Source organism: Salvelinus alpinus, chromosome 28 (genome assembly GCF_045679555.1).
Source record: "Salvelinus alpinus chromosome 28, SLU_Salpinus.1, whole genome shotgun sequence".
NCBI lineage: Eukaryota > Metazoa > Chordata > Actinopteri > Salmoniformes > Salmonidae > Salvelinus > Salvelinus alpinus.
This window is the reverse complement of record NC_092113.1, coordinates 20,201,227-20,229,058: the sequence shown is the minus strand read 5'-3', so window position 1 is coordinate 20,229,058 and position 27,832 is coordinate 20,201,227. Positions and strand designations below refer to the sequence as shown.

General features: G+C 39.7%; 1 protein-coding gene across 2 annotated transcripts; it reads right to left on the bottom strand.

Annotated features, from left to right (window-relative positions):
• tmem201 (transmembrane protein 201) lies at positions 1 to 27,832 on the bottom strand. 2 transcript variants are annotated; one of them, XM_071372116.1, is made up of 11 exons: positions 27,588 to 27,832; positions 24,115 to 24,235; positions 16,142 to 16,336; positions 15,831 to 16,010; positions 15,202 to 15,566; positions 14,781 to 14,984; positions 8,031 to 8,260; positions 7,395 to 7,457; positions 3,914 to 4,201; positions 3,271 to 3,405; positions 1 to 2,910 (listed from the first exon to the last, which is right to left on the bottom strand). In XM_071372116.1, exons 1-11 carry the CDS (start codon positions 27,695 to 27,697, stop codon positions 2,816 to 2,818), a joined length of 1,986 nt encoding a protein of 661 aa, XP_071228217.1. In that variant the 5' UTR covers positions 27,698 to 27,832; the 3' UTR covers positions 1 to 2,815. The 2 variants fall into 2 exon arrangements, with proteins under 2 accessions (XP_071228217.1, XP_071228218.1); XM_071372117.1 differs by lacking the exons at positions 1 to 2,910; positions 3,271 to 3,405; positions 3,914 to 4,201; positions 7,395 to 7,457; positions 8,031 to 8,260 and having other exon boundaries at positions 10,634 to 14,984; positions 27,588 to 27,830.

The window sequence follows — 27,832 nt, the reverse complement described above, 5'->3', positions numbered from 1 at the left end:
TTTTATTAGACAAATAATTTATTGAAGTACAGAAATCCTAGGCATAACAGCAAAACAAGTCACACGGATTGATGTGTCGAGTCCTAATACTGACAATAGATAACTAAGTGAAAAATTCAACCAGACATTGCATTGTTACTGTCACACTGTAAAATCAAACACATTAGTAAGTTAAAGTTACACCTTAAGATGTAAGATAATTGAATATTAGTCCATAGTTCCTTCTAAACTAAGAACAGGAAAAAAGGGCAAATATTAATCAACTTGACAGACTAAAATAACAAGGAACAGATGATATATGTAAAATTGTACATGTTTGTCATTTTAGACCAATAACTTTTATGCTATTCAAATAGTAACATTATTCAATGTCATTAAATTAAACATTGAGTGCAACCACATTTCCAAGATGAGGTGTTCATGACATGTCAACATCCTTTTTAAGCTTGGAGGCAGAATAAGTCTTTGTAAGGACTAGACACCTCAATCATGTAAACTATTTTTCTGACAAAAATATATATTCTTACAATTATATCAATATCAGTGCTTTTGGTTTATATATGAGAGCAGGACGAGCACGTTTCTGAGTTTAAGTCCAAACAAGCACTCCAAATGCTTTATTTTTGACTATGGCTTTATCACAGAACACAAATGACATTATACAGTATATTACATGATAAACACTTTTCCCTACAAACTTACAACACTACGCAATGCAGTTAGCCAGACGTGTATTTGTTTTTTCAGGAAGTGTTTTTCTACAGTCAAGATAACACAATTCAGTTATGGAGAATGAACAAGAAAAAAAACAGTCAAGCAAGTAAGTACCAAACCATTGTGATCTGCACAAAGATAAAACATTCATTGCCAAGCACAGAACCTTTCATTACACAACATGGACGCACTTATTAGTCCTTAATTACAATAGTTATGATTTGAAAGTCAAGGTAGTGTTTATGCATTCTGTACTCTTAAAGGAGAGTCAATCAAGCTCTAAATCATATTAATACAAAATAACATAAGAAGAACCTACCAATCAAGTGTGCTCATTCGTAGTATAAAGATATAAAGCAAATGGACATTGCCTTTATAGAAAATCTACACCACCGCAATCCAATGGTATAGATATCATACATCCTTATCAAACTGTGTACTGTATCACCCCAGCCACAAATTGGCTCACAGTGGACAGAAAATATGAACATTTCCCATTCATTATTCCAACGAGTTATCATTAAGATATATAGGCCTAGTCCTTCAGTGAACACATTCTATGAGTTTCTCAAACTGATCCCATCACCATTCAAACCCAGTCTCGGACATTTTAGGAAACAAAAATGAGACGTGTGTATAATATGCTTGTATTAACAATACATGTCTATTGCACATTTCACAGCATGACCAAAGTGTAAAAAATAATAATTATAATTCCCAAAATAAATACAACAGTAACAAGCAATTGTAACTTTTTTCAATGTAAGAGTTACTTTAACATGCTCAGTTGTTCAAGTTGATACATTTTAAGGGAGTCAGATATTTATACCAGCAGGAACTACCTTAAATATTACATTACTAGGCCAGGTCATATTTCAGGGACAAGAGAGTACGTTTCAGTCAGTGTTGTGTGAATTAAGATTGCATTGTCTATGCGTAGCCTAACTCCTGACGAAAATAAATGAGGGTGGGGTAAAAATCGATACAGTAGTATCGCAATACTATTTTTGATGATATTGTATTTATTCTATGACTCCAAGTATCAATTTTAAAATGTATATATCATTAACATTATTTAAACTTCTCTAGCTTGTTAGTTATTCATCTTTTTAAATGGTGAACCAACATGTTTTCAGCACTTTTATTTCCATGACTGATCAAAACTCCTTTTCTCATGGCTCCTGTCCGTCTGCAGCAGACATGTTGAGCAATATGTTTGGAACATCGACTCGCAATACATATAGAATTGAGAGTCGCAATACATATCGGCACCGAAGTATTGTGATAATATCGTATCGTGAGGTCCCTGGCAATTCCCAGCCCTAGCTTGGACATATGGCAAGATGCATTTGCGAATGTCTTTGGCTGAGCTGCGAACACAAATAGCCAGAGGGGAAAGGATGACTCACCCTGTAATGCTGTCTGTTTTAGGACCATGTCGAGTGATGTCACAGGTTGTGAAGGAACCCCCCCCCCCGGTGGTCTACAAGCCAATGTTGCGGCTACGCAAGAGCCTAATGAGATCTGACCTGCCCGTAAACTCACGCAAACATTCTTGGCACCCATTCCAAATGGGACATTCAAATGTTGTTCCTGCAGACAATGCAACAGCACTACAAAAACATTTTTTCACCCACATACAGGCTGAAAAGTTTCTGTTAGTGGTGTCATCTCCTCCCCTGTTCGTGTGGGAAAGCTTAAGTTGGACAAAATAATCCTTCCCAAATGGGACTAACAAATGTTGTTCCTGCAGACAATTAAAAACGAATACCTGAACACCACAGAAGCTCAATCAGGTAAGAACACCGGCTACCCAGTAGCAGTTCACTGTGTTGAAGCTAACCATCCTATCGCCTTCCTCAAATACATCATATCGAGCAGCTTACTTTAACAAGGAGGTAACATCGAGACCCTACTGCTACAGAGGGATGCCCACTGGATTTCTGATCTTAAAACGCTGATGAACATGTCTACTTAATAAACATATTCTGTCCACAGCTTATTAGCTTGCACATATCATACTCCCATTAAATTGTTGGGGGCATATTATTTATGCAACATTATTTATTTTTATACAGGTTGTGAAGGACCGAGGTGTGTCTCACCAGTTGCGATACAGGTAGAGGGAGGTGAAGAACAAGTTGGCACTCAGGCTCGCTAGGAGGATGCCCGGCAAAAGAGAGCGACCCAAGAGACCTGCAAACCACAACAGAGAAAACAAATGTCAGTGTGACCGACCTGGGTTCAAACCTGGGTTGCCTGTGTGCCACAAGTGTGTTATCTCTCTGAGCTAAAGCCTAGGCATTTTCTCAGGTAACTAGGAAGGCAGGCCTATAAGGCAAGGTTACTGGTCACAAGACCTTGGTTCCGAACCACCTTTAATTTATACATCTGATTTCATTGAAATGTAGATTGGGTAAATTTCCTTCCAATCTTTCTTATATTTGTCAACCATCATCCATAACCAACCAAGCAATTGAATAATGACAATGTCTTTGGTTAGATCTGATTATTAGATTTCTCTCTATTAGCTCATTACTAGATATCAGTGCTCACCTTTCCATCCGGGGGTGCTGTCCATGCCTCCTGTTGTGGTGTCCACCATACAGGCTGAGGAGCCTGAGGAGCTGCCCCGTCTCTTCTCACGCTCCTCTGAGATTACACTGCCCTCCTGCAGCAAGGAGCTCAAGTCTGGAATCACATCGCAGTGGAGCCATGCGTCAGTCAAACACACATGCACCCGAAGTCATTCCTTTCTCACAGCTTTGACATCGGACTGTGTTAAGTGAGTCATCGCTGAACACATGAGATGAAATGAATAGATGCTAACACCAGTAATTAACATAAAGCATAAAAATCTTGAGAATCAGTGTAATCCCATCTCCAAAACACATGTAAATATTAGCCTATACATTTGACCTTTATTATAACTTTGTTAAAATGTTTATTCTATACTACTGAGCCATTTACTTTATGTTTGTTGTCTTATATTTTATAATTTCTTATTATTGTTGCATTGGCGAGAATGAAACAGCAAGTAAGCATTTCATTGGATGGTGTATACCACGTGTATCCTACACATACGAATAAAAAAACTTGAAATATCACATTTAGGGTACGATCTTTGAATACAACCCCACATGTTCATGCTTAAAGAAAATACATTCATAAACGCATATCTACACCCAGTGGTTCGTACCATTACTACTGTGGTACGGGGATACGTCTGGCAGGTGGAAGCCTCCGCTGTGAAAAGGGGCGGGCTCTGCTGAGAAGTGGTGTGGCGGGGACGGGGTGGGTGGGGGCTGGTGCTCTGTGTCAGATGAGAAGAGGCGGAGTTTCTGTCCACTGATGTTGAGTCTTGCTGGGCTGATGAGGGGGCGGCGGTGGCGAGAGCTGGAGCTGGACGTGACTGAGCCGGCAACCGAGGGGGTCGGGGAGGGGCCTGGGGATGACGGACGGCTCCCAGACTTCAGGGAAAAATAATCTGCTCCAAAAGAAAAAAGGTGGAAGTTGTTTTAGTCAAATCTATGCAACAACTGCAAAACTCATTGTCCTGTTCTATGTTATTTATAGCAGATTTTAACATGTTACATCGAATGTTTTGCGAGACGATCAAAAAGATGCTAAAGCAGGGGGTTCCTGCTTTTTTATATATACAGTGAGGGAAAAAAGTATTTGATCCCCTGCTGATTTTGTACGTTTGCCCACTGACAAAGATATGATCAGTCTATAATTTTAATGGTAGGTTTATTTGAACAGTGAGAGACAGAATAACAACAAAAATATCCAGAAAAATGCATGTCAAAAATGTTATAAATTGATTTGCATTTTAATGAGGGAAATAAGTATTTGACCCCTTCTCAATCAAAAATATTTCTGGCTCCCAGGTGTCTTTCATACAGGTAACGAACGGAGATTAGGAGCACACTCTTAAAGGGAGTGCTCCTAATCTCAGTTTCTTACCTGTATAAAAGATACCTGTCCACAGAAGCAATCAATCAATCAGATTCCAAACTCTCCACCATGGCCAAGACCAAAGAGCTCTCCAAGGATGTCAGGGACAAGATTGTAGACCTACACAAGGCTGGAATGGGCTACAAGACCATCGCCAAGCAGCTTGGTGAGAAGGTGACAACAGTTTCTGTGATTATTCGCAAATGGAAGAAACACAAAAGACCTGTCAATCTCCCTCAGCCTGGGGCTCCATGCAAGATCTCACCTCGTGAAGTTGCAATGATCATGAGAACGGTGAGGAATCAGCCCAGAACTACACAGGAAGATCTTGTCAATGATCTCAAGGCAGCTGGGACCATAGTCATCAAGAAAACAATTGGTAACACACTATGCCGTGAAGGACTGAAATCCTGCAGCGCTCGCAAGGTCCCCCTGCTCAAGAAAGCACATATACATGCCCATCTGAAGTTTGCCAATGAACATCTGAATGATTCAGAGGACAACTGGGTGAACGTGTTGTGGTCAGATGAGACCAAAATGGAGTTCTTTGGCATCAACCCAACTTGCCGTGTTTGGAGGAGGAGGAATGCTGCCTATGACCCCAAGAAACCATCCCCACCGTCAAACATGGAGGTGGAAACATTATGCTTTGGGGGTGTTTTTCTGCTAAAGGGACAGGACAACTTCACCGCATCAAAGGGACGATGGACGGGGCCATGTACCGTCAAATCTTGGGTGAAAACCTCCTTCCCTCAGCCAGGGTATTGAAAATGGGTCGTGGATGGGTATTCCAGCATGACAATGACCCAAAACACACGGCCAAGGCAACAAAGGAGTGGCTCAAGAAGAAGCACATTAAGGTCCTGGAGTGGCCTAGCCAGTATCCAGACCTTAATCCCATAGAAAATCTGTGGAGGGAGCTGAAGGTTCGAGTTGCCAAACGTCAGCCTCAAAACCTTAATGACTTGAAGAAGATCTGCAAAGAGGAGTGGGACAAAATCCCTCCTGAGATGTGTGCAAACCTGGTGGCCAACTACAAGAAACGTCTGACCTCTGTGATTGCCAACAAGGGTTTTGCCACCAAGTACTAAGTCATGTTTTGCAGAGGGGTCAAATACTTATTTCCCTCATTAAAATGCAAATCAATTCATAACATTTTTGACATGCGTTTTTCTGGATTTTTTTGTTGATATTCTGTCTCTCACTGTTCAAATAAACCTGCCATTAAAATTATAGACTGATCATTTCTTTGTCAGTGGGCAAACGTACAAAATCAGCAGGGGATCAAATACTTTTTTCCCTCACTGTATATATACACTCACACATCCGATTTGGTCACTTGTAACTTGCTGTCTGGACGGTCAGTGGTCGAAAACGGATTCGAAAAACAAAACTAATTTGAGCATAAAGGCCTGCAGTGTGAGCAAGGCGTTATATAGGCGTTATATATATATATATATATATATAACGCCTCCATGCTGTGCCCTTTTGGCCCTGAGGCACAGTCATGCCTGCAGTAATAAAAAAAGAACAAATATTTGTTGAAATGTTTTTATGAATATCGCTAGCAACAACAGAAAATTGCATGCTTACAGTAGAAAATACAATATATTATTTGGTGTCAACTATCTCAACTCTAAAATTTAGCAAATTACACTAATTGGAGCAAAGTGTACTGACTGGAGTTTCTAAAGCCTTGCTCACACTGCAGGCCTTTATGCTCAAATTAGTTTTGTTTTTCGAATCCGTTTTTGACCACTGACCGTCCAGACAGCAAGTTACAAGTGACCAAATCGGATGTGTGAGTGTTCAGGCTATGCTAGTTGTCATAGTAATGACGCGTGTGTGTGCAGTGGTATAGGCTGATCGGTGGTGGTGCTTGTGCTTCCTATCACTCAGTAGTTATGTAGCAAGCTAAGTTGACAACAGTGCCTGCGCCATGGACCGTTTCCCAGTTGCTTTGAATGTTCAAAATCATAGGGTAAGAACACTTAAAGCCTCAAAGGATAACATGATCCAACTTTCAAAATGAGTCCTTTTTGGCTAGTCACAGCAGTCAACTAGCTAGCTGTTTAGTGCTCTAGCACATTCACTCATTTGTTTGAAAACAATTAACAAGCTAGTTAGCTACCACGTGTTCTAGTCAAACTGTCAACAGAATAGCGAGAAAGCAACAAGATATGTTGAATAACAGTCTAAAAACCACTTGAGGACAAATACAAAATTGCAAATAAATAGGATTTGAGTCACTTCAAACTTCCATTGTGAACAAGGCTTTACATAGGCTTTGAAAAAGCACCTGTGAGTACCAGTCACAGCAAGTGCTACTGGCTCCTTGATTTAAGACATTCAATTTTGGCTAACACATTGCTCACCTTTGTTTACACAGCTGCTATTAGCAAAAATGTGTTTAGAGTAAGCCTATTAGTTAGAAAGGTATGTTAGAGTTTAAACTTCTTCTCCCAAGTATAATGTGGGGTCAAAATAAAAAACGATCTGACAAATCTATTATTTTAAAATGGTTATTACTTCTTCTTGCTATTATCATTCACCTGATTAGACAAAACTTTTTTGCTAACATATGGGTCACCGGTTTGCCTGGGTGGGAGTCTCTGTGCAAGAAAAGGTTACCTTAAATTGTTCTACTGCAAGAAAAAAACAGAAAAAACAGGGAGAGTTGTAGATACTCTAAATTGCAACATTTATCCACTGCTCAATGTTACCTGAAGGTGGGGAGTCTTTGCACTGTGAAGGTGGCCTACTTCCACTGAACAGGTAGCCGGAATCTAAAATACATGAGCACACTATCAATTAGAACAGGGTTTCCCGAACTTGGTCCTGAGGGCTACCCCTGGGTGCACATTCTGTTTTTTGCTCTAGCACTTACACAGCTGATTCAAATAACCAACTCATCATCAAGCTTTGATTATCTGAATCAGCTTTGTAATGCTAGAGCAAAAAACAAGACGTGCACACAGGGGAGGGATCCAGGACCGAGTTTGGTAAACCCTGAATTAGAACATTTCCCGGGTCAAATAAACCTCCATGCAACATGCATACAAAACAATGCAAGTCATTCAGTGATCTCTGTAGCCATGTTTTAGAATTCTACTAGCTAGTTACCAATGTTGTGAAGCATGTAATAACCGCGCCACATAACCCTGTTACTGCCTTATGTCATTGTACTGTCCTCTTTATGGTATAACTAATTTGATAGTCAGCCAAGAAAGTACCATAGAAGTGCAAGCTACACAGTTAGATATGAACACCGGGTGGCGCTGAATCACAGTGCATAGAATGAAAGGCAGAACAGTCATGTACAGGACCCGAAAGACAACCTAAGGCGCCAGCCATCTTACCTGTTCTGGCGAGGGATGGGATGGTGCCGAGGTACAGGGCTCGGTTGAGGCGACCGGGCAGGGAAGAGGGAGAGGCTTTGCGTTCTCGGGGGCTCTTCTGTCGATTGATGAGCTGGGAGAGGTTTGGGGGTGGAGTGGGGATGAAGGTAGAGGAGGAGCCAGGGGAGATGGGAGAGAGCAGGGGAGCCTGGCCACCATACAGCGAGTCCACGGAGCTACCGGAAAGGTACCTGCAACAGAAGAAGAGCACAATCGATCCACCACTGAACTCGACACCTCTGCAGATAGCTATGCGAATTGAAAATCAGTAACAGGGTTTTCCTTCTGTTTTTTGTAAATACATTAATCAAAATGGAGAAGAGACTTTGCAGGTAGAGGTGGTTTGAGGGATTTTAATACAGCCAATATTGTTAACAATAGTGGTGACAATTCTAAATCAAATTCTCTGTATTGCCCTCCAGACAAGTATTTCTTAAAAGGCCCAGTGCAGTGAAAATTCAGTTTTTATATCATATTGTACAACTGATTAAACGAACACTGAAAGTGTGAAGACATGTGATCAGTGTTATTTCCTGAGATTGTATTTTCAACCAGCAACTACATAGGACCTTCTAATCAGCATGGTGACATCACCATGTGGTAAATTGGTTAATAGACCAAGAGTTCCACACCTCTGCCAATAACAGCTAGTTTTCCCCTCTCCACTCAGTCCACTCCCAGACAGTCCTAGAGGAATTGTTGCTTGAGAATCTTTTAGCTAAAAAGCTGTTTTCGCCCCTTTTTATTGTAAATGTATTACGTTAAGGTACTTAATTGTTACCCTAAAATGACTTAATGTCAAAATAAAAATGGCAGCCTTGTGCCTTTAGCCATTTTTAATGCTGTGAAATCTATTGTGCTAGAAATGTGCTTTGTAAATACAATTAATATTACAACTAAAATAATATTTGATTATTACTTTACAGATGTAATATTAATAATTGTATTTGTAAAGGTCCAACTAGTCAAATTGAAGGATAGCGCAAACAATTTCCGCAAAACAGAAACAGACCATTGAAAATGAGCTACAATGATACCTGCATTGCCTCCTGTAGATAAATTATAAAAAGGTGGGGGGGAGAAAAACCAATCGAGAAGGATCACATTGGATTTAACATTGGATTTAACAGTGGATTAAAGTTAGACCTTGCACCCATAGCTTTGTTTATGAATTTGAGTGGTTAGATTTCTCCAGCCCCATCCCTCAGCTGTTAACCAAAACACTTGCGGGATGACCACTGTTGTGTTAACTGCAGATTGCCACTTAGTAAGGGCAACTCGACATCATTAATGAAGGTAGGCCTATTAAATCCAGGTTGAGGTCGATGACAGTAATCCTTTGTCCGAAAATTGGTGACCTAGAGTATACCTCAATCCACCCTGCCAATACTTATTCAAGTGTACATTAAGGCAATGGTCAGACAAGATCAAACAACCCTTCTATCCAGCAGTGAATGTTAGACACGGGATACTGTGTATAGTGATGAAGCTATATGTAAATAGGAGCCATTGACAGTCTATCCCAGCTGTCTGACAAACATGAACCAGTTGACAGTGCCTGTTATACTAGTAGGCTAGTGGAAAACACAGAACAATTCATAAAAGATCTTTGTCAGGAGTACACACACAACTGCCACGTCCATTTAGTAGCTTACTTACATTCAGTACACAACATTTATTTAAGCAATATGGCACGAGGAGTGGTATATGGCCAATATACCACAGCTAAGGGCTGTTCTTATGCATGATACATGGCGGGGTGCCTGGATACAGCCCTTAATTGAGGTATATTGGCCATAAACCACATACTTCTGAGGTATCATATTGCTATTATAAACTGGAAACCAACATAATTAGAGCAGTAAAAATGTATGTTTTGTCATACCCGTGGTATACAGTCTGATATACCACGGCTGTCAGCCAAATCAGCATTTCAGGGCACGAACCACCCAGTTTATAAATAGATCTAAACAATGTTATATAACATACAGTACACCAGCGTTTCCCAAACTCAGTCCTCGGGACCCCAAGGGGTGCATGTTTTGGTTTTTGATCGAACACTACACAGCTGATCAAAGCTTAATGATTAGTTCATTATTTGAATCAGCTGTGTAGTGCTAGGGCAAAAAACTAAACATGCACCCCTTGGGGTCCAGAGGACAGCGTTTGGGAAACACTGCAGTACACTATACCCCCTTCAAATCTAGGCTACTTGGCACTGACAGAATGTAGTGCTCTCTTCCTAAGCACATGAAAAAAAAGGAAGTCGGCTAGACTATAGTAGTTAAGGTGAAAACCACAGAAATGTATTTTGTAAAAGGTCAAAACACAGGATTAACAGTGACCGGAACATCAGACATCCTTTTCTGACAATTGCACCTGTTGAATGTCCACCGTTTGTCAGTGACCACTATGTGCAGGTGATTGCAAACACACAATAGCTACTTGCTACTTTTAGCTGTTTCTCTTTGCAGTGTGTCTGAGCTATAACATTCTTTTAAGGTAAGGGTTAAGAACAGGTCAGGCATTTTTCTCACAAAAGAATGGGATAAATAGAAAAGGCATAACATTTCAGTAATTTATTTAATTTGATTTACAGTGATCCAGCATACATGGTTTACTAATACAAAATGAACCCAATAGGCTATATGAAGGGTAGTGACAACCTACAATATTCAAGATGCAGTACCCAAGAGAACGTGTTTCAGTTGGAATATGCTGCAGTTTATTTTTTTAGAATGGACGGAATAGCTTAAATAGTTGCTTTACCAAAAATATAGGAAATTCACATAAATGAGCATTGGATATTACATGAAAGCTTATATTGTATGTTTTGGAATACGCATTAATCCTTCCATACTCATAAATTAATGATAAGATAAAGTACCATAAATTATTTGGTGTATTTAAAGGGATAGTTCAGCCAAATTACATATTTATATTTTTGTTTCCTTACCTGTAAAGTAGTCTTTGGACAAGGAGAGGTAAGGAAACAAATGGATTACTTATTTATTTTGTAATTGGTCTGAACAATCGTTTTAATCTTGGGGAAAACGTCAATCTCCCTTCAGGGTACTGAATCTTTTAGTGTTCCAGCACTGCAACACATACACAGTATAAAAAGGTAAGCAAAAAATGCACTAGATTCACAACTAATTAGTTCTTACTATCACATTGTTAGCGGCACACATAAATAATGGGCACAAATAGTTTTAAGTTTCATAACCTACAGTCGCCAATTTGGCATAAACTAAAATAACTATCACGTAATCCCTTGTTACTATGGTGAATAGAAACATGCATAACACACACATAAGTGACACTAAGAGACGTATGCTCACACCAGTTAAAAGAATAAGGTTAGGCAAAAAATGTTTGCTAAAAACATTGGTTGAGATAAACAATAGTTGTTAGTATCCATTAAATCAGGTATACTAGCATACTCATATGATGCAAAACATGAAGAGTCAAGTACGATTTCATAGGCAAATGCCAAACTACTAACAGAGGGAAATGTGCTAGAACCAGTTAAATACATTCGGCATTGTAACGCGTATTACATAAATATTAGCTACATACTCATATTTTTGCAGACTGAAAACTCTGTCAAAGCAATGTAACAATAACTGGACAGCATCTGTATCACAGAAATCCAGATTTTCACAACCGACTGTGGGTATTGTCTCAAGCTAGGTTTCCAGCCAATTAGCGAAAGATTTAATGATATTCTAAAATCTGCAGAAAACAATATGCACGTGTTTCCATCAAACTGACTTACTGCACAAAATTTACTTTTGCGGTTAAATTCCCATGTACTGAATTTAAAAAATACAAGTTAAATGAGTTTCCATCTGATGGTTTTGTCAAAATCTGTTGCATTAAATAGCAAATGTGCCCACTATGGTCTTGACACATGCACTCTTGACAACAGCTGGCAGATAGTGCTGGTAGGCTACCAACATGAGATTATTATGGATAAGAGACAGATTATTTGTCAAAACGGCAGCCAAGCATCGATGATTATGTCACCAGAATAACACCCTCGATATTTATTGGAAAGGAGAAGCTCATCACCATGCACTTTCACCACTCTGTGAAGTTCATCAGAATTTATTTAATCTGGAGCCTAATAAACTGCATGCAAACCGAGTCGTGGTGAGAGGACAACACATAGCGTAACGCCAAGTTTATATTCAATATGATGTGTTTTATATCAATATAATATGTGGTCCCGTGTGGCTCAGTTGGTAGAGCATGGCACTTGCAACGCCAGGGTTGTGGGTTCATTCCCCACGGGGGGACCAGGATGAATATGTATGAACGTTCCAATTTGTAAGTCGCTCTGGATAAGAGCGTCTGCTAAATGACTTAAATGTAAATGTAATATTTGTACAAAGGCGTTTCCACCGTCATTACTCTCATAATTTATTTGAACAAATAGTCTGTCGACATTTATAAAATAGTACCGGAATTTACTGTTTCCATCAGCCCGGTCGTGACTTTTTTCATGAGTCAGGTAATTCATCCAAAGGAAACGGTTAGATGGAAACCTGGTTACAGATGCTGTACTTGGTACATAAAACAACAAGTTGAGAATACAACACACAAGTTATGAGTTGGTGCAGTAATGTTACTCTCGAGTACAATCTACAGTCGTTCTTCACATCTATCATTTAAATAAAGTAATTTTTCACTCAAAAAAAGAAGATACACATGAATAGTTATAGCATGTTATGCGTAGCATTCCTACATCACCTTCTAAAGCTACATTAAACACAAAGTATCATCAAACCCAATATTAGTGCATGCTTGAGGGCTGGGGAGCTGTCAGTGGATTTTAATAGCCTACATATTGTAAATATGGTGCTGTGGATGAACACAAAATTAGGAGGGTAAAGTTGAGGCAGATAGCAGTATAGTTAGGCCTATTACTTTCTCTAAAATATGGATTAGCATATGCTTTACAAGAGGATATTGAATTCTACATCAGAACCTAACATGCAAAGACAGAAAGTTAGGGAGGATTGGCATCTCAAATTTCCTCTAAAGACTGCCACAAATTTACCACCCTGGGGGATAAAAAAAATTAAAATACTTGTGTACACAGAATATGAAAAATACTTCAAAAAAAATCTTCAGGAGAGTACCCTGTACCTGGGGAAACTACATGTGAACTGTATACAGCTTTCACTTAATCATAAGCTTGTTTGTCTTCTTTATACAACTAGGCAAGACCTGTGCTACACAACAGTAGAGAAATACAGGTCAAAAGCAGTGGCACTTTTGAGTTTCAACACCAAGAGTAGTCAGTCTTTTTGGTATATTGGTAAAGATGTGTCAACAAAACCTTTCTTCACAACACCTACCCAACTATCGTTTCATTCAAAACCTCAAGAATAAATTCAGTATGCCAGGAAAGCCAACCAACACCATTATATCAGTGTGGTCTTTATAGTTGCAAAACAAAAAGGGCAAAATATTTTAGGTAAAAAGCAGTGATGTAACAATATTTAGCCTCGCGTTTTAACAATGAGACACCTCGTCACCCAAGCTTATCACAGTGGCTAGATATCCATCATTATTGTGAAATAGGCTCGGTCAAACAAACCATACAGTTTTTACAGTGCAAAACTTGTGATGAATTTCTGAATTCAGCACAACTGAACTTGATACTGATGTAGGGCACGGGCATTAAACATTAAAAAAGCTCATGTGAGATATCTTGTTGCAGGTGCATGGGAAAAATACAATAACTTCAAAGAGAAACCCGCACATGGGACTTGGGCAAAAGACTATGGGCCCCATTTTACATGCGTAGTGCAGCCCAGGCAGTGAGCAAAGTATACTGGACGGCAAACAATCCTGGGTTTTGAATAATCTCCGCAACTAGAACACAAATATTGTGTGCATGCTGGCGAGCTACTCAATTTGATTCTGGGAACAGTTTTCCCCCCCCAATCTAAACTAACTAGTCCTCTGCCAAAGCCTGTCCCCAGACTCTCTCCTTCCAAAACGTTTATTAGTCCACCAAATACAAAACGTACAGCACACAACTGGAGGCATCGGACGATATTGTCAAACTACTTCGCCGGCTAGCAAGTGTTATAGAACTTTCAGATTAAAATCACTTTCCCACTACAATCACTACCCCAGGATTCGTCACAATATTCAGGTTTTGAAATAAAATGACTCACTCTTAGGCCTTCGATTAAATTTGATAGGCGTGGTTTGCCCAGTCAAAATGTTGTATTAGCCATCAGGGTTTTAAAAACTAGATTGAGGCTTGAGCCATGCTAATGTCAAAGAAAAAGGCAGCACCTCGATCTGTTCATATCTGTTACACAGACAAATGATTTCGATTTTCTAATTTAAATATATATTTTTTTCAAAAGTCCAAAAATACAGCTACAATTTAAGTGTTAGCTATGCTCCATGCTTAATGGAGTCCCTGTGTAGTTTAGATAGGGTTGTTGGTAAAATTACTTTTCAAATCAACAGGATAAATCAGAAAGCTGCATTAGACAACCAATGCCAAGTAAGAAATCTTCAGATTAGGCTAATAACATGAGTGTATCAATTAGTTGGTTAATATCAGCAAAGGCGGGAAAGTCATACGCGTTATAGAAACATATCCTATGTGTTCACAAGTGGGTCCTAGTGTATTCGGTGGGTCTTATAAGTACATTTAAGTGTCACTGTTCAGATTCTGACCTTCGACCTCTCGCTCTTCTCGGGCCCATGGATTTGCGTGTTGCCACAGCAGCGGCAAAGCCGACCAGGCAACATAAGGAGGTAGTGCCGAGTTTGACTGTATCCAGCCAGCTTGAGACATCAGCTTTCAGGTATCTCTCCACCAAGTACAGGCACAAGACCAGGAACCACAGGACAGAGGCCACGGCATCAATTCGCCTCAATCTGAAAAAAACAGGAACAAAGTATATAACTACTATCTGGATTTTTTTTTTAAACAAAAAGGCACTTTTCAGGCCCTCTTGGACCTTCTCTTATTGCCCAAAAGGTCAAAATTAACAAAGATAATTTCAATTTAAGTAGCCAAAACTCCAGATTCAGGCAACAGTGCATACCCGGAATTGTTCGTCATAGAAACAATGAGCTAAGAGGAATTAATTACCTGACAGGTCCTCCTAGACAGACACCAGTGATACAGGTCAGCAGGCCAATGGAGACCACAGCCATCTGATGGTTCCTTCCATACTGCCAGACAAGCTTTGCATTCTCTACGGCCTCCTTTGGAAGCAGCTCCAGCAGGTCTTGCAACACCTGTCCAGCCTCGCTGCTACCATTTTTGGGAGTCGATTTGTTGGAGGGAGCAGGCTTTGGAGGGATGATCCCTCCGCTTAGTGTTTGGGGTGCACCAGCGGATGCAGTTTGGTCCCCAGAGCCATACAATGCTGTTGCAACTAGGAAGGCACAGGTGACAAACGCCATGACACGAAGCAATATCACTCCAACTGGTGTGCTGAAGGAGTAGGAGCTCTGTGAAAAAAAGTTTAGAGCGTAAGGATAGATGCAAATTCCTATAATGCCACATCTAGACCCCTTGTGAAGGTTAATAAAATGTGCACACCTATTTCTACAGAGTATTCAATTTATCCACTTAATTTCTTGCTGAAACTCATCAAAAAACCTGACAGTGGTAAATGCATTTCTATTTCTTAGAAGATCATTTTCTACTATAAGTATAGTGCTGATGCTTGCTCAACAGTCTTATCAGATGGACTTGTCTCCATTGAAAGTGACCTTTACGAATGCTTTGTCACAGTCTCTGCTGCGTCTGAGCTGGTGGCTGAAGAGCACAGCCCGGAGCTGGCGGTTCTGGTGCTTGATGTAATACTCCACGGCCGTCTGACAGGGTCTGCACAACTTGTAGGTCTGCTCCACGTGGTGCTTGTACACCTCAATCTCCTCATCATAGTTCTCCTAGGTTAGGGAAACCAAAATAGAATTGTTGTTTTTCTAATGACCACATTGGCTTTATACAAACTCACCGTGGATCACACACACTGCAGTTATCCACAAATCAAACAGTAAAAATACATAATAATACATACATCTTCCCTTGGGATGAATGAGGCCAACTGCTTGATCTTGACAGACTGGTTGTTGTTGCATTTTTTGCACAACAGCATCTGACAGTTGACCCACTGCAGCGTCTTTGGTGTCTCAGGCAAGGGCACGCCGGCAGACACGCCATGGTTTAGATGCTCCGAGAATTGAGCAGGAATAGGTTTGTTGTAGTCGCCATTCTAGAAGAAGCAAGCAAGACAAGTACAAGGACCAAAGTGAGGCTCTGGGATTCTTGAAAGATGGGACCATTTTTGTTTTTTCTTAATATTAACAATATTGAAATATATATTTTTGAAATAAATATTTTTATATACCTAAGTATCAGCTATCATCCCATGTAAAGGAACAATCTAATTAAAAGCTTTTTTCATTAAATGCACCTAACTGTATTCATGTCAACTCCGTCAGACACCATAAAAGGCATTTTATCATCATTGTCCAACAACTGTTTAAAGGCCTTGATTGTTTCATTCCAACATCACATTATTCAAATATTTTATGTAAATGTATTTTGTTTTATGCCACTGTATAATGCTCCAGGGGGGGCAATTTCATTAGCACTTTGGCATGTTTTTCTAGATTCAGAACATAAAACAAGATTTATAACGTAAACATTATCCCTTATGTCTAGCACAGCAAATACTTCAATAAATGAAGCATATATTGCTGGACAATTATTAATATTCTGATTAAATGTTAATCATCTATTTTAAAGCGATGCTAGAACTGTTCTGTATAACTTCAGCCAGTAATTTTGAAAGTGGCACTCACAAACCAACCTCTCAATTAGGTAAGCTGTTTTAGCCTGAAGACTATTCTCCTGCTTTGGTATATTTCAGTCATTGCAAGTCCTGAAGAGCAGGAATGTGTGAAGGGTTTTGTCCCAGCCCAGCGTTAACATCTGATTGAAATAATCACTGTACATTATATCCGTAAATCTGAGGCCTCACGTTTAATCCCACAAATAAGGACCCTGTCTGGTGCCACCACAGTTATACATAGAGATCAATGATCAATGTAAACAATTTTACTCTGCGTTATACACCTCTGAATCTTCTCAAGACCCTTTGCTGATTGATTCATTCTTTAACGGGATGATATGACAACAGCCAGTGAAAGTGCAGGGCGCCAAATTCAAACAGAAATCTCATAATTAAAATTCCTCAAACATACATGTATTTTATACCATTTTAAAGGTAATCTTGTTAATCCCACCAAAGTGTCCGATTTCAAATAAGCTTTACAGCGAAAGCACCACAAACGATTACGTTAGGTCACTGTAAAATCACAGAAAAACACAGCTATTTTTCCAGCCAAAGACTGGAGTCACAAAAAGCAGAAAGAGATAAAATTAATCACTAACCTTTGATGATCTTCATCAGATGACACTGATAGGACTTCATGTTACACAATACATATATGTTGTGTTCGATTAAGTTCATATTTATATCCAAAAACCTGTTTACATTGGCGCCATGTTCAGAAATGCCTCCAAAATATCCGGAGAAATTGCAGAGAGCCACGTCAAATAACATAAATACTCACCATAAACTTTGATGAAAGAAACATGTTTTACATAGAATTAAAGATACTTGTTCTTAATGCAACCGCTGTGTCAGATTTCAAAAACATTTACGGCAAAAGCACAATATTCAATAATCTGAGAACAGCGTTCAGCCACAAAAGGAAGCCATACAGTTACCCGCCAAATTGTGCAGTCAACAAAACTCATAAAAAGCATTGTAAATCTTCACTTAGCTTTGCTGATCTTCGTCGGAATGCACTCCCAGGACTCCCACAAGAAATGTTTGTATTGTTCGGTAATGTCCATCATTTATGTCCAAGTAGCTACTTTTGTTAGTGCGTTTAGTACACAAATCCAAACGCTCGTGCAGGTCCAGTCGAACGTGGGACAATTTTTTTTTGAAGTTATATTACAGGTCGAAAAAACTTGTCAAACTAAGTATAGAATCAATCTTTAGGATGTTGTTATCATAAATATTCAATAACATTCCAACCGGAGAATTCCTTTGAGTCTATAGAAGTAATGGAACGCAAGTCGATATCATGTGGAATGAGCGTGACCAGGACCTGGCTCTCTGCCAGACCACTGACTAATTCCCCTCTCATTCAGCCCCACATCACAGTAGAAGCTTCATTCAAGGTTCTACAGACTGTTGACATCTAGTGGAAGCCGTAGGAAGTGCAAACAGATCCATATCATACTGTGTTTTCAATAGGCGATGAGTTGAAAATCGACCAACCTCAGATATCCCACTTCCTGGTTGGATTTCTTCTCAGGTTTTTGCCTGCCATATGAGTTCTGTTATACTCACAGACATCATTCAAACAGTTTTAGAATCTTCAGAGTGTTTTCTATCCAATACTAATATGCATATATTAGCAACTATGACTGAGGAGCAGGCCGTTTACTCTGGGCACCTCTGTGCACCTTTCATCCAAGCTACTCAATACTGCCCCTGCAGCCATAAGAAGTTAATGACTTACAGAACCCTTCTTTGGTGCCTTTAAAGACTCGATGGGAAAAGGATTTGGGTGAGGAACTTGGGGAAGACACCTGGGAATCTGTGCTGCACAGGGTGCATTCGTCCTCTCTTAGCACTACACAGCATCATTCAATTCAAGGTGGGCCAAACTTGGAAGAATATTCTCAGATTTTGATCCTACCTGTGTCAGATGTAAAACAGAACCTGCCACACTGTTGCATATGTTTTGGGGCTGTCATAAACTGTCAGGTTTCTGGGAATTAATATTTAAATGTTTCTCTGATATATATGGACACTTATAGATCCGTCTCCCCTCACAGCCCTTTTTGGTGTACTGCCCATAGGTACCCCCCTGTCAAGAATCCAGTTGGACACTGTTGCTTATACAACTCTTTTAGCTAGACGGCTAATAGTACAGAACTGGAAGATGGCAGCTCCCCCATCTTATAAATATTGGGTGAGAAATGTGATGAGTTCTCTGAAACTAGAAAAAATGTAATTCAATACACGTGGGAACCCCAAACTGTTTTATGAGGCTTGGGCTCCATTCCGGTCTTACTTTAAACAGTCCATCCTCTGATGGCATTCATATTAAAACAAAGTCTGTATTTGACTCCCCTGTGACTTAAGGGTTGAATGAGCATTTCTTCGTGGTTTTTTTTTTGGGGGGGGGGGGCATTAAGGTTGATGATGTGCTTATTGATTGTGTCCTGCGGATGCCTTGTTCGGTCAGAGACTAAAATGTGAGCTTGTTTTGCCCTGTTTTTTTGGGGGGGGGTTACATTTTCTTCACGCTTACATAAAATTATTATTTTCTTTTAAAGCATTGTAAAGTTATTTTTTGGTCCAGTGGATGGTCGGTCTGTGGCCATGACTGTGAGTGGTTGCATTTCTCCACCCCTATCCCTTGACTGTTTACAGGAACAATGGTGAGGTGTTTTCTCTGTCCCTGTACTACAGATTGCCCTTCAACCTTTGTAGCCTTCTGCCTGGTGTGTTTAACTTGTCTAAAGTACGGTATCTTTAAAGCTAATTATTAGTATTTTTTTTTTTATTGTATTTTTTCTAGTTGAGTATATTATTTATATTGTTTTGTCTTGTGTGTAAAACTGAATAAACAGAGTTAAAAAAAAATAATAATAATCACTGTAACAGACGATGATTTGTAATCAGTTATGAGCTGGGCTGTAACAAAAGCTTGCACACACTCCTGCCTACCAGATATGGAGTTGTCCAGCCTTTTTTGTTATTTTATTAGGATCCCATTAGCTGTAGCAAAAGCAGCAGCTACTCTTCCTGGGGTGCACACAAAACATGACATAATACAGACCATTAATAGACAACAGATCAAGGACAGAACTACATAAAATCCCATAAAAAAAAAAATGTAATAAAACGTACACGTAGCCTACATATCAATACATACACAAACTATCTAGGTCAAATAGGGGAGAGGCGTTGTGCTGTGAGGTGTTGTTTTATTTAAAAAATTTAAACCAGGTTTGCTGTTAATTTGAGCAATATGAGATGGAACGGAGTTTCATGCAATAATGGCTCTATATAGTACTGTACGCTTTCTTGAATTTGTTCTGGACTTGGGGACTGTGAAAAGACCCCTGATGGCATGTCTATGCAAATTATTTGGGATTTTCATCACACTGTTTCTTATAAAAAGAAGTGATGCAGTCAGTCTCTCCACAATTCTTAGCCAAGCGAGACTGGCATGCATTGCATGTATATCAGCCCTGTCATTACTTTGCCCTAAGTCATTACTCGGCACAATGGGTACAACTGATGGTATTGATCTATAACGCATGCTCCACTCTTTAGTTGAAGTTGAACTTGTTGTCTTGTGCCAAAGTGGCAGCTGCTAAGGGAGCAGTGGCAGACCAGACGACTGCAGCCAAGGCAGCACTGGTCCACACCTGTCGGGTGAGTAGTATTGGTTGGTACAGTATGTGCCTCCCTGCTGAAAAAACAGCATAGACCAGCCTAAATTTCAAGCTGGTCTGTCCAGCATGGTCTAGTGGGTTACGCTGACGATGCTGGTGACAAAGTTGGTCTAGCTCAGGGATGGGCAACTGACCCTTTGTAAGCCTGCGGATCAATTTCCACAAAAAAAACTAAAAAACATCAGGTTCTCTCCACTTACTGTTGAGACTTAGAATACACAATGTGCAATTTTGAAATTTGGTTGTGCATTAAAAAAAAAGAATATTGTTATGTCAGTCACTGACAGTCAATCAAGCATCCCACATCAGCATTTTTTTTTTTTTTAGATTGATAAGTTAGTCTAGCTAGCCAGCTAAACTGGTAGTAATCATGGTCTAATTACCACCCCGGGGGCACCCCAAAGATTTTGTTAGTCACTCACTCAGATATGGTATCATATGTTAAACTGCAAACATTTCTTTCCACCCTATGGTAAAATGCCTAGAATTGTGCAGAAAAACTGCATAATGGAGGATGTAGACATAGCTGCGTATAGGCACGGCTTCCTTATTTAAAGGTTGGTTATGTGTGCATTTGTTTCATTCTGCTGGAGTTGACATCAAAGCAACTATAAATTGTTGAAATTCATATACAAATATTGAACGCATTTAATGAGACAATTAAAAGATGTGCAACATGAAAACATTGTCCCAATTACATTGTGTAATTTTATGGCGGTCTCTAACCAGCCCCAGAGACAGGCTATTGCTATCCAATGTCAAACCAACTTCACCATGGTTGCACATCAACCAGCTGAAGCCAATTGGCAAATGAAGTTGGCTAGCTGGCTGAAGGAGAAGATCTGGTAAAATATGGTATGTTGCTAATATCATCTAGGTAGCTAGCCCCTTTGCAGACAATTAGCATATTCATGGCAAAATCCAGTTTTTTGGGGGGGGTCAAAATAGGGCTTGGGTGGTGGACATGGAGTGGGAGTGTCTGTGGGAAGGGTCACTGGTGCGGTCGCCAACCAAAATTTTAGAGGCCCTCCTGTTTGCCGTAGTGATAATCAATGGGGGCCCCATGCCATGACAAAAATACCCCCAAATGCATAATTTTGGGCAGACTTGTGCGCACTGTGATAGAAGTGCTTTAGATTCCTCTTTAGAAACACTGGCATAAAAGTTGGTCTAATTTACTCAAAAGTCTAATTATGGCAACAACAAAAACATTTTGGCTGGTAAAAAATCTGAGTGGCTGGAAGATGTTTAAATTATTATTATTTTATTTTTAACTACCTGCCCCAGTGACTGGTGGACCAAAAATATAGTTTCAGGCCCGATATACAGCGCATTCGGGAAGTATTCAGAGCCCTTGACCTTCTCCACATTTTGTTACTTTATTCCATTTTAGAATAAGACTGTAAAGTGTTTTTTCCCTTCAATCTACAAACAGTATCCCATAATGACAAAGCAAAAACAGGTTTGCAAGCGTTGCACAACTGTATTTGAGGAGTTTATTTCATTCTTCTCTGCAGTTCCTCTCCAAGTTGTAGAAACATCTTCAATGATGATCAATGGAAACAGGATGCACCTGAGCTCAATTTTGAGTCTCATAGCAAAAAGGGTCTGAATACTTATGTAAATAAGGTATGTTTTTTTATTTTGAATACATTTGCTAAAATGTCTAAAAACCTGTTTTTGTTTTGTCATTATGGGGTATTGTGTGTAGATTGACGAGGAATTGTTTTTATTTAATCCATTTTAGAATAAGTCAAAGGTCTGAATACTTCCCGAATGCAATGTAGGTCCATTATCTTTTCTACACACTTTACATCTGGTTTTAGTCATTTACACTGAAAATAAACAAAAAACAGCCCACCCAAGACTTTTGTATGCAGAAAAAACCCTTGATTGTAAATATCTGACTGCTACCACGATAGTAATATGTACAACACCAAAAGCATATAAATAAGCCAACAAAGTTAAATAGAATATGGAACTGTAGATGAAAATGTTCAATATATCTTTCGTTTTGGAACAAGGCAGCTAGTAGCTAGCTGACAGCAAAGGTGTTGGCTAGAGACGAAGTCCAAGAGCTTGCAGGGATTTATCTACTTTGTTGACAATTAGCATTTTCAAAACAGTAGCCGAATATATTGATGAATAAGATTGGAATCAGTTCCGTGTTTGACCGCTAGGTTTTATGACAACACAAGTACTCTATAGCTGACCCTGCTCATTCCTGAGCTTGAAATGTTGATCCTTTGCTCAGGACAAGGGCATTTCCTGGCAGAGAAACATGGAAATGAATTCTATGGAAAATTACAAAAACAAATCTTATCCCTTATAAATTTCACCTGAAGCTATTTTTTAGATCAAATAATACAAATGAAATGTCCTTGCCAGACAAGGATTGTCCTGACTTTCATGAATCCCTGAAATGTATATGGCATTATAGATAAGTGTGCAAGTACTATTCAGGGCTCGACATTAACGCTTGTCCTCTTGTCCGGGACAATAAAATAAAAAATTGTCTGACAAGAAAAATTGATTTAAGTTGTCTGAATGGACAAGTAAAAAGAAAAATAATAATCACAAAATCAAACAATAACTCTGATCAGAATTGGATAAGAGGCCAACGTTGGAATAATATTAAAATCAATTTTTCATATACATAAATTAAAAAAGCCTACACGTCAAAGTGTAGGTGATTGGCTACAGCCTCATGTCCAAAACGATGCGGACATGAAACGCCAGAAAATGTTGCCAAACTTTAATGACTTAATTAGGCACCCCCCACCCCCAGGCTAAACGCCAGTCATGTTTGTCAAATATAATTAAGGATAATTGTTTCCCGCTAATTGCATTGTGCGCATTGTTGAGCTTATAATATGAAGAAATAAAACTAGATCAACATTTTAAGCTAAATGTCTGATCTGTTGCATCAGCCTCATTGCTTCTAAAAACATTTTAATGTGCAGTGGTATGAATTCTGGATCGGTCATCCCAGAGTCAGAGTTTTGAATCAGACATTTTTTTATTGTCCCAGGGATGACGGCACACCTTTCATTTCAAGCCCTGAAGGGAATTATTTTATAAAAGACAAAAGTATTTGCTTGTAACTGTAACGTTGCAATACTTTAGAGGCTACCAAGAGGGGCCAACCATCCTCCAGCAGAGCCTTAAAGCGGCAGTGTTGTAACCTACATTTTTGTGTGTTTCTCTAATGGTAAAAAAGATAGTAATGCATTTATTTTGTGTCATACATTGATGTAAAAATGGTGTTCAAGATTTCTGGATAAGTGACTTGGGTAAAAAAACACGACCCCAAAATTTCTGTCCTACTTGTCCCTAGGACAAGTGGCAAAAAAAATGTAGTCAAGCCCGGCTACTGATTTGACAAAACAAGATCCATCATGTTGACACGGTCCACCATCTATGACACGCAACAATCAGCTGCATTGACAATCAGTAGTGTGGATTTAATTGTGTGTGCAGTAAGATGAATTGCAGTACCTCCTGGAAGCCGTTGTACTGCTCGCAGTTGGGGCAGTCCCAGCAGTTTCTGTTTCCATATGGGACCACTGAGTCCTGGTTGCAGAACCAGCAATTCACATTGACATGTGTGGGTTTCTTTCTGTATAGGGAAGAGAATTGTTTAACTTTAGACACACTGTCTAAAGGTGACATTGCTGATCCAGGTAAAGAGCTAGATGCAGAGTTGTGGACTCGAGTCACACATTTGATGACTTGAGACTCAACTTGATAGAAATTTAAATGGCTTGGAGCGTAAAGACTCGGACCTCGACTTGAGACTGATTACTTGAAATTCTGTCTAGGTTCTCCGTGCATTACTCTCCACCCAGCCAGAGACAGTAGACGCAGCACCGCCTTTGCAAAAAAAAGTTGGCTAGTGAAACGCACACTCGGCCCTCTGATTGGAGAGGTCGGGTAAGCTAGCAAATAGACTGCTGATTTGCTGTACTGCTATAGAATCGGGTGCAGCGCAAACGTCAAATTGTAGGGCGAGAGGATGGCCATAAATAGGAAGCTCCACAAACAAACTGGTGATCAATAATATTAACTGTTTATTTTGCAAACTCAACAGCAATGGAGCACCAAGCAACAATTACTAGCGTAGGCCTACTGGTCATTTAGCAGGCTATGTCAAAATTGTTGAAATGTATACATTTACTTATGAAGATTGCATTTGGAATTTGTTCAAATTAATTACTGTAGGCATATCTCTCCACTTGTGATCGCCAAACTCCCGCCAGTGGAGGAGAGTGCTTTGTTCTCTTGTTGAAATGTTTGACATTGCTTTCACACATTTAAATGCATGTGGCAAATCTATATTCCATCTAAACCTATAATAATTGCTGGTGTTTCATCATTCCATCCACATACCTTGTCATGGCATTCTTGGTTCAATAGAAAACTGAATATCCAATATAAAACGTTTTAACTATTGAACCAAGCATGCCATGAAACAAACACTTTATTCAGATTTCAATCTTAAAACGAAAAAAGGATGTGGATTGTTCTCCAACCTCCCGATTCAGAATATACCATTTTCATGGCATGCTTGGTTCAATAGCTAGTATTGGTGAGCAAATGTCTCAAATTGAGACCGCACAGACAGGTAGAGTATGTTAAGTTTGAATGTAATTGTACGAAACCTTCTGGATTGTAAGGAACATTTACACGATTTTGCAGTCATTCGTTTGAGGCTGTAGATACTAGGGGTGAAACGGTACGTGTATTCGCATTGAACCGTTCGGTACAGGGTCCACGGTGCAGTACGCACTGTGAACCGAACATTACTTTAATCATATATTATAGCTAGGAAAATATATACATATATCATTGTAAAGAAAGTATTGCATAAACCAATGGTGTGTAAATTAACATGGGAAAACTATCCACATAGTAATTAGGTTGTATTAAAAAAAAAATGTAAAGAGTTGTTTCGTTTCGTAGCTGTATGCAGCTCCGCTCATTAGTTATTTCACTCCAGCGAGAACAGAGCTGAGAGACCGTCGTAGCAGCAATTAGCTGATGAAGGAATTAGCAGTTAGCTAAATGCAAAGGAGCAACATGGCAAGCCAGAACTAGAAGAGGCCCTGGTATCATTCAGGTCTGCCGTCTGGGAACATTTCGGTTTCCCTGTAAACTATAACGGGGATTGCCAGCGAGTGGTGGATAAAATTTCTACATCATGTAGGCTCTGTTCATTGCCGATAGACTATTCGAGTGGCAATACGAGTTACATGACAACTCATTTGCGCCGCAATCACCCCAAAGTGCAAATTGGTGGGACTACGCAAAACAAAATCGAACGGCAACCACCTCTTCCCACAGCCTTCAGGCAACAATATGCGGCTGACTACAGTAGGGCTAAAAAAATCTACGCAGCGATAGCAAAATTCATAGCGGCAAATATGAAACCTTTCTCTGTAGTAGAATACGGGGTTCAGAAATATGTTTAAACATGTTTAAAATAAAGAACAACTTGAGAGCGAGTTGTCAGAAACGCTGTCTGTTTCTCTACCAGACAGTTGGACTACTTGATCTACAGAGCGGATTCGACCATATTAAATGACCTATGGCTCGTATTTCTGTGTGTTATGTTATAATTAAGTCTATGATTTGATAGAGCAGTCTGACTGCGCGGTGGTAGGCAGCAGCAGGCTCGTAAGCATTCATTCAAACAGCACTTTTGTGCGTTTGCCAGCAGCTCTTCGCAATGCTTCAAGCATTGCGCTGTTTATGACTTCAAGCCTATCAACTCCCAAGATTAAGCTGGTGTAACCGATGTGAAATGGCTAGCTAGTTAGCGGGGTGCGCGCTAATAGCGTTTCAAATGTCACTCGCTCTGAGACTTGGAGTAGTTGTTCCCCTTGCTCTGCATGGGTAACGCTGCTTCGAGGGTGGCTGTTGTCGATGTGTTCCTGGTTCGAGCCCAGGTAGGAGCGAGGAGAGGGACGGAAGCTATACTGTTACACTGGTAATACTAAAGTGCCTATAAGAACATCCAATAGTCAAAGGTATATGAAATATAAATCGTATAGAGAAATAGTCCTATAATAACTACAACCTAAAACTTCTTACCTGGGAATATTGAAGACTCATGTTAAAAGGAACCATCACCTTTCATATGTTCTGAGCAAGGAACTTAAACGTTAGCTTTCTTACATGGCACATATTGCACTTTTACTTTCTTCTCCAAAACTGTTTTTGCATTATTTAAACCAAATTGAACATGTTTCATTATTTATTTGAGGCTAAATTGATTTTATTTATGTATTATATTAAGATAAAATAAGTGTTCATGGTGGAAGACCAAAGAGTTAATATACCCTCATGTTGCCATGTTAGATAGGCGCTACCTGGCTGTGCCTGGGACCTCTGTCCCAAGCGAGAGGGTATTCTCCACAGCGGCTGACATTGTCACAGCAAGCCGATATGTGCTCACTGCAGATAATGTGGCTAAACTTGAAAATCGGATTATTATTTTTTTCTTCAAGGCACTGCAATGTGACTTAATTTTGAAACCGTAACACCACTGTATCGTACCGAACCGTGAGTTTTGTGAACCGTTTCACCACTAGTAGATACCAATTGATTGTATTATAGCCTAATTAAAATCAGACTAGGTTATGGCTAGCTAACTACCCGGTGTTAAAATAAATGAAACGTGATACATTCGAAGCGGACATCCTGTAACGTAATGTTACTAATTTACTAGTCAAAGGCGCGCGCGGGGGCCCACTCGCCACGGACAATGTTAGTTAGCTAGCAGCTATCTAGTTGGTTCATTACCAGTTGACAGGCGATTTGCAGGAATATTATTTGGTCATAGGATCTTATATTAATCGTTTTAGATGGCTGCAACTAATGTTAGTAGTGTATGATTACGTGTTAGTTGGCTCATTAGCTGCGTGAAATATGATAAGCAAACATGACAGACTAGCTAGTTTACTGCATACCTTGTTGCAATTTTGTAAATCAGAGCTCCCCCAGCCATAAAGACCGTTGCTCCGGCTCCTCCGTACATGAATTGAGGATATTCCAAGATCAGCTGGTTGAACGCCTCCATTTATTCCCAGTGTTTGGCAGTTATCTAAAACAGAAGTGTATGGCAGCTAGTGTTTATATTTCTAGACATGTATCGAGCATGCACGAGGCAAACTCCGAATTGACCTCTTTCAGAGAGGAAAGAGGCCCCGCCTCT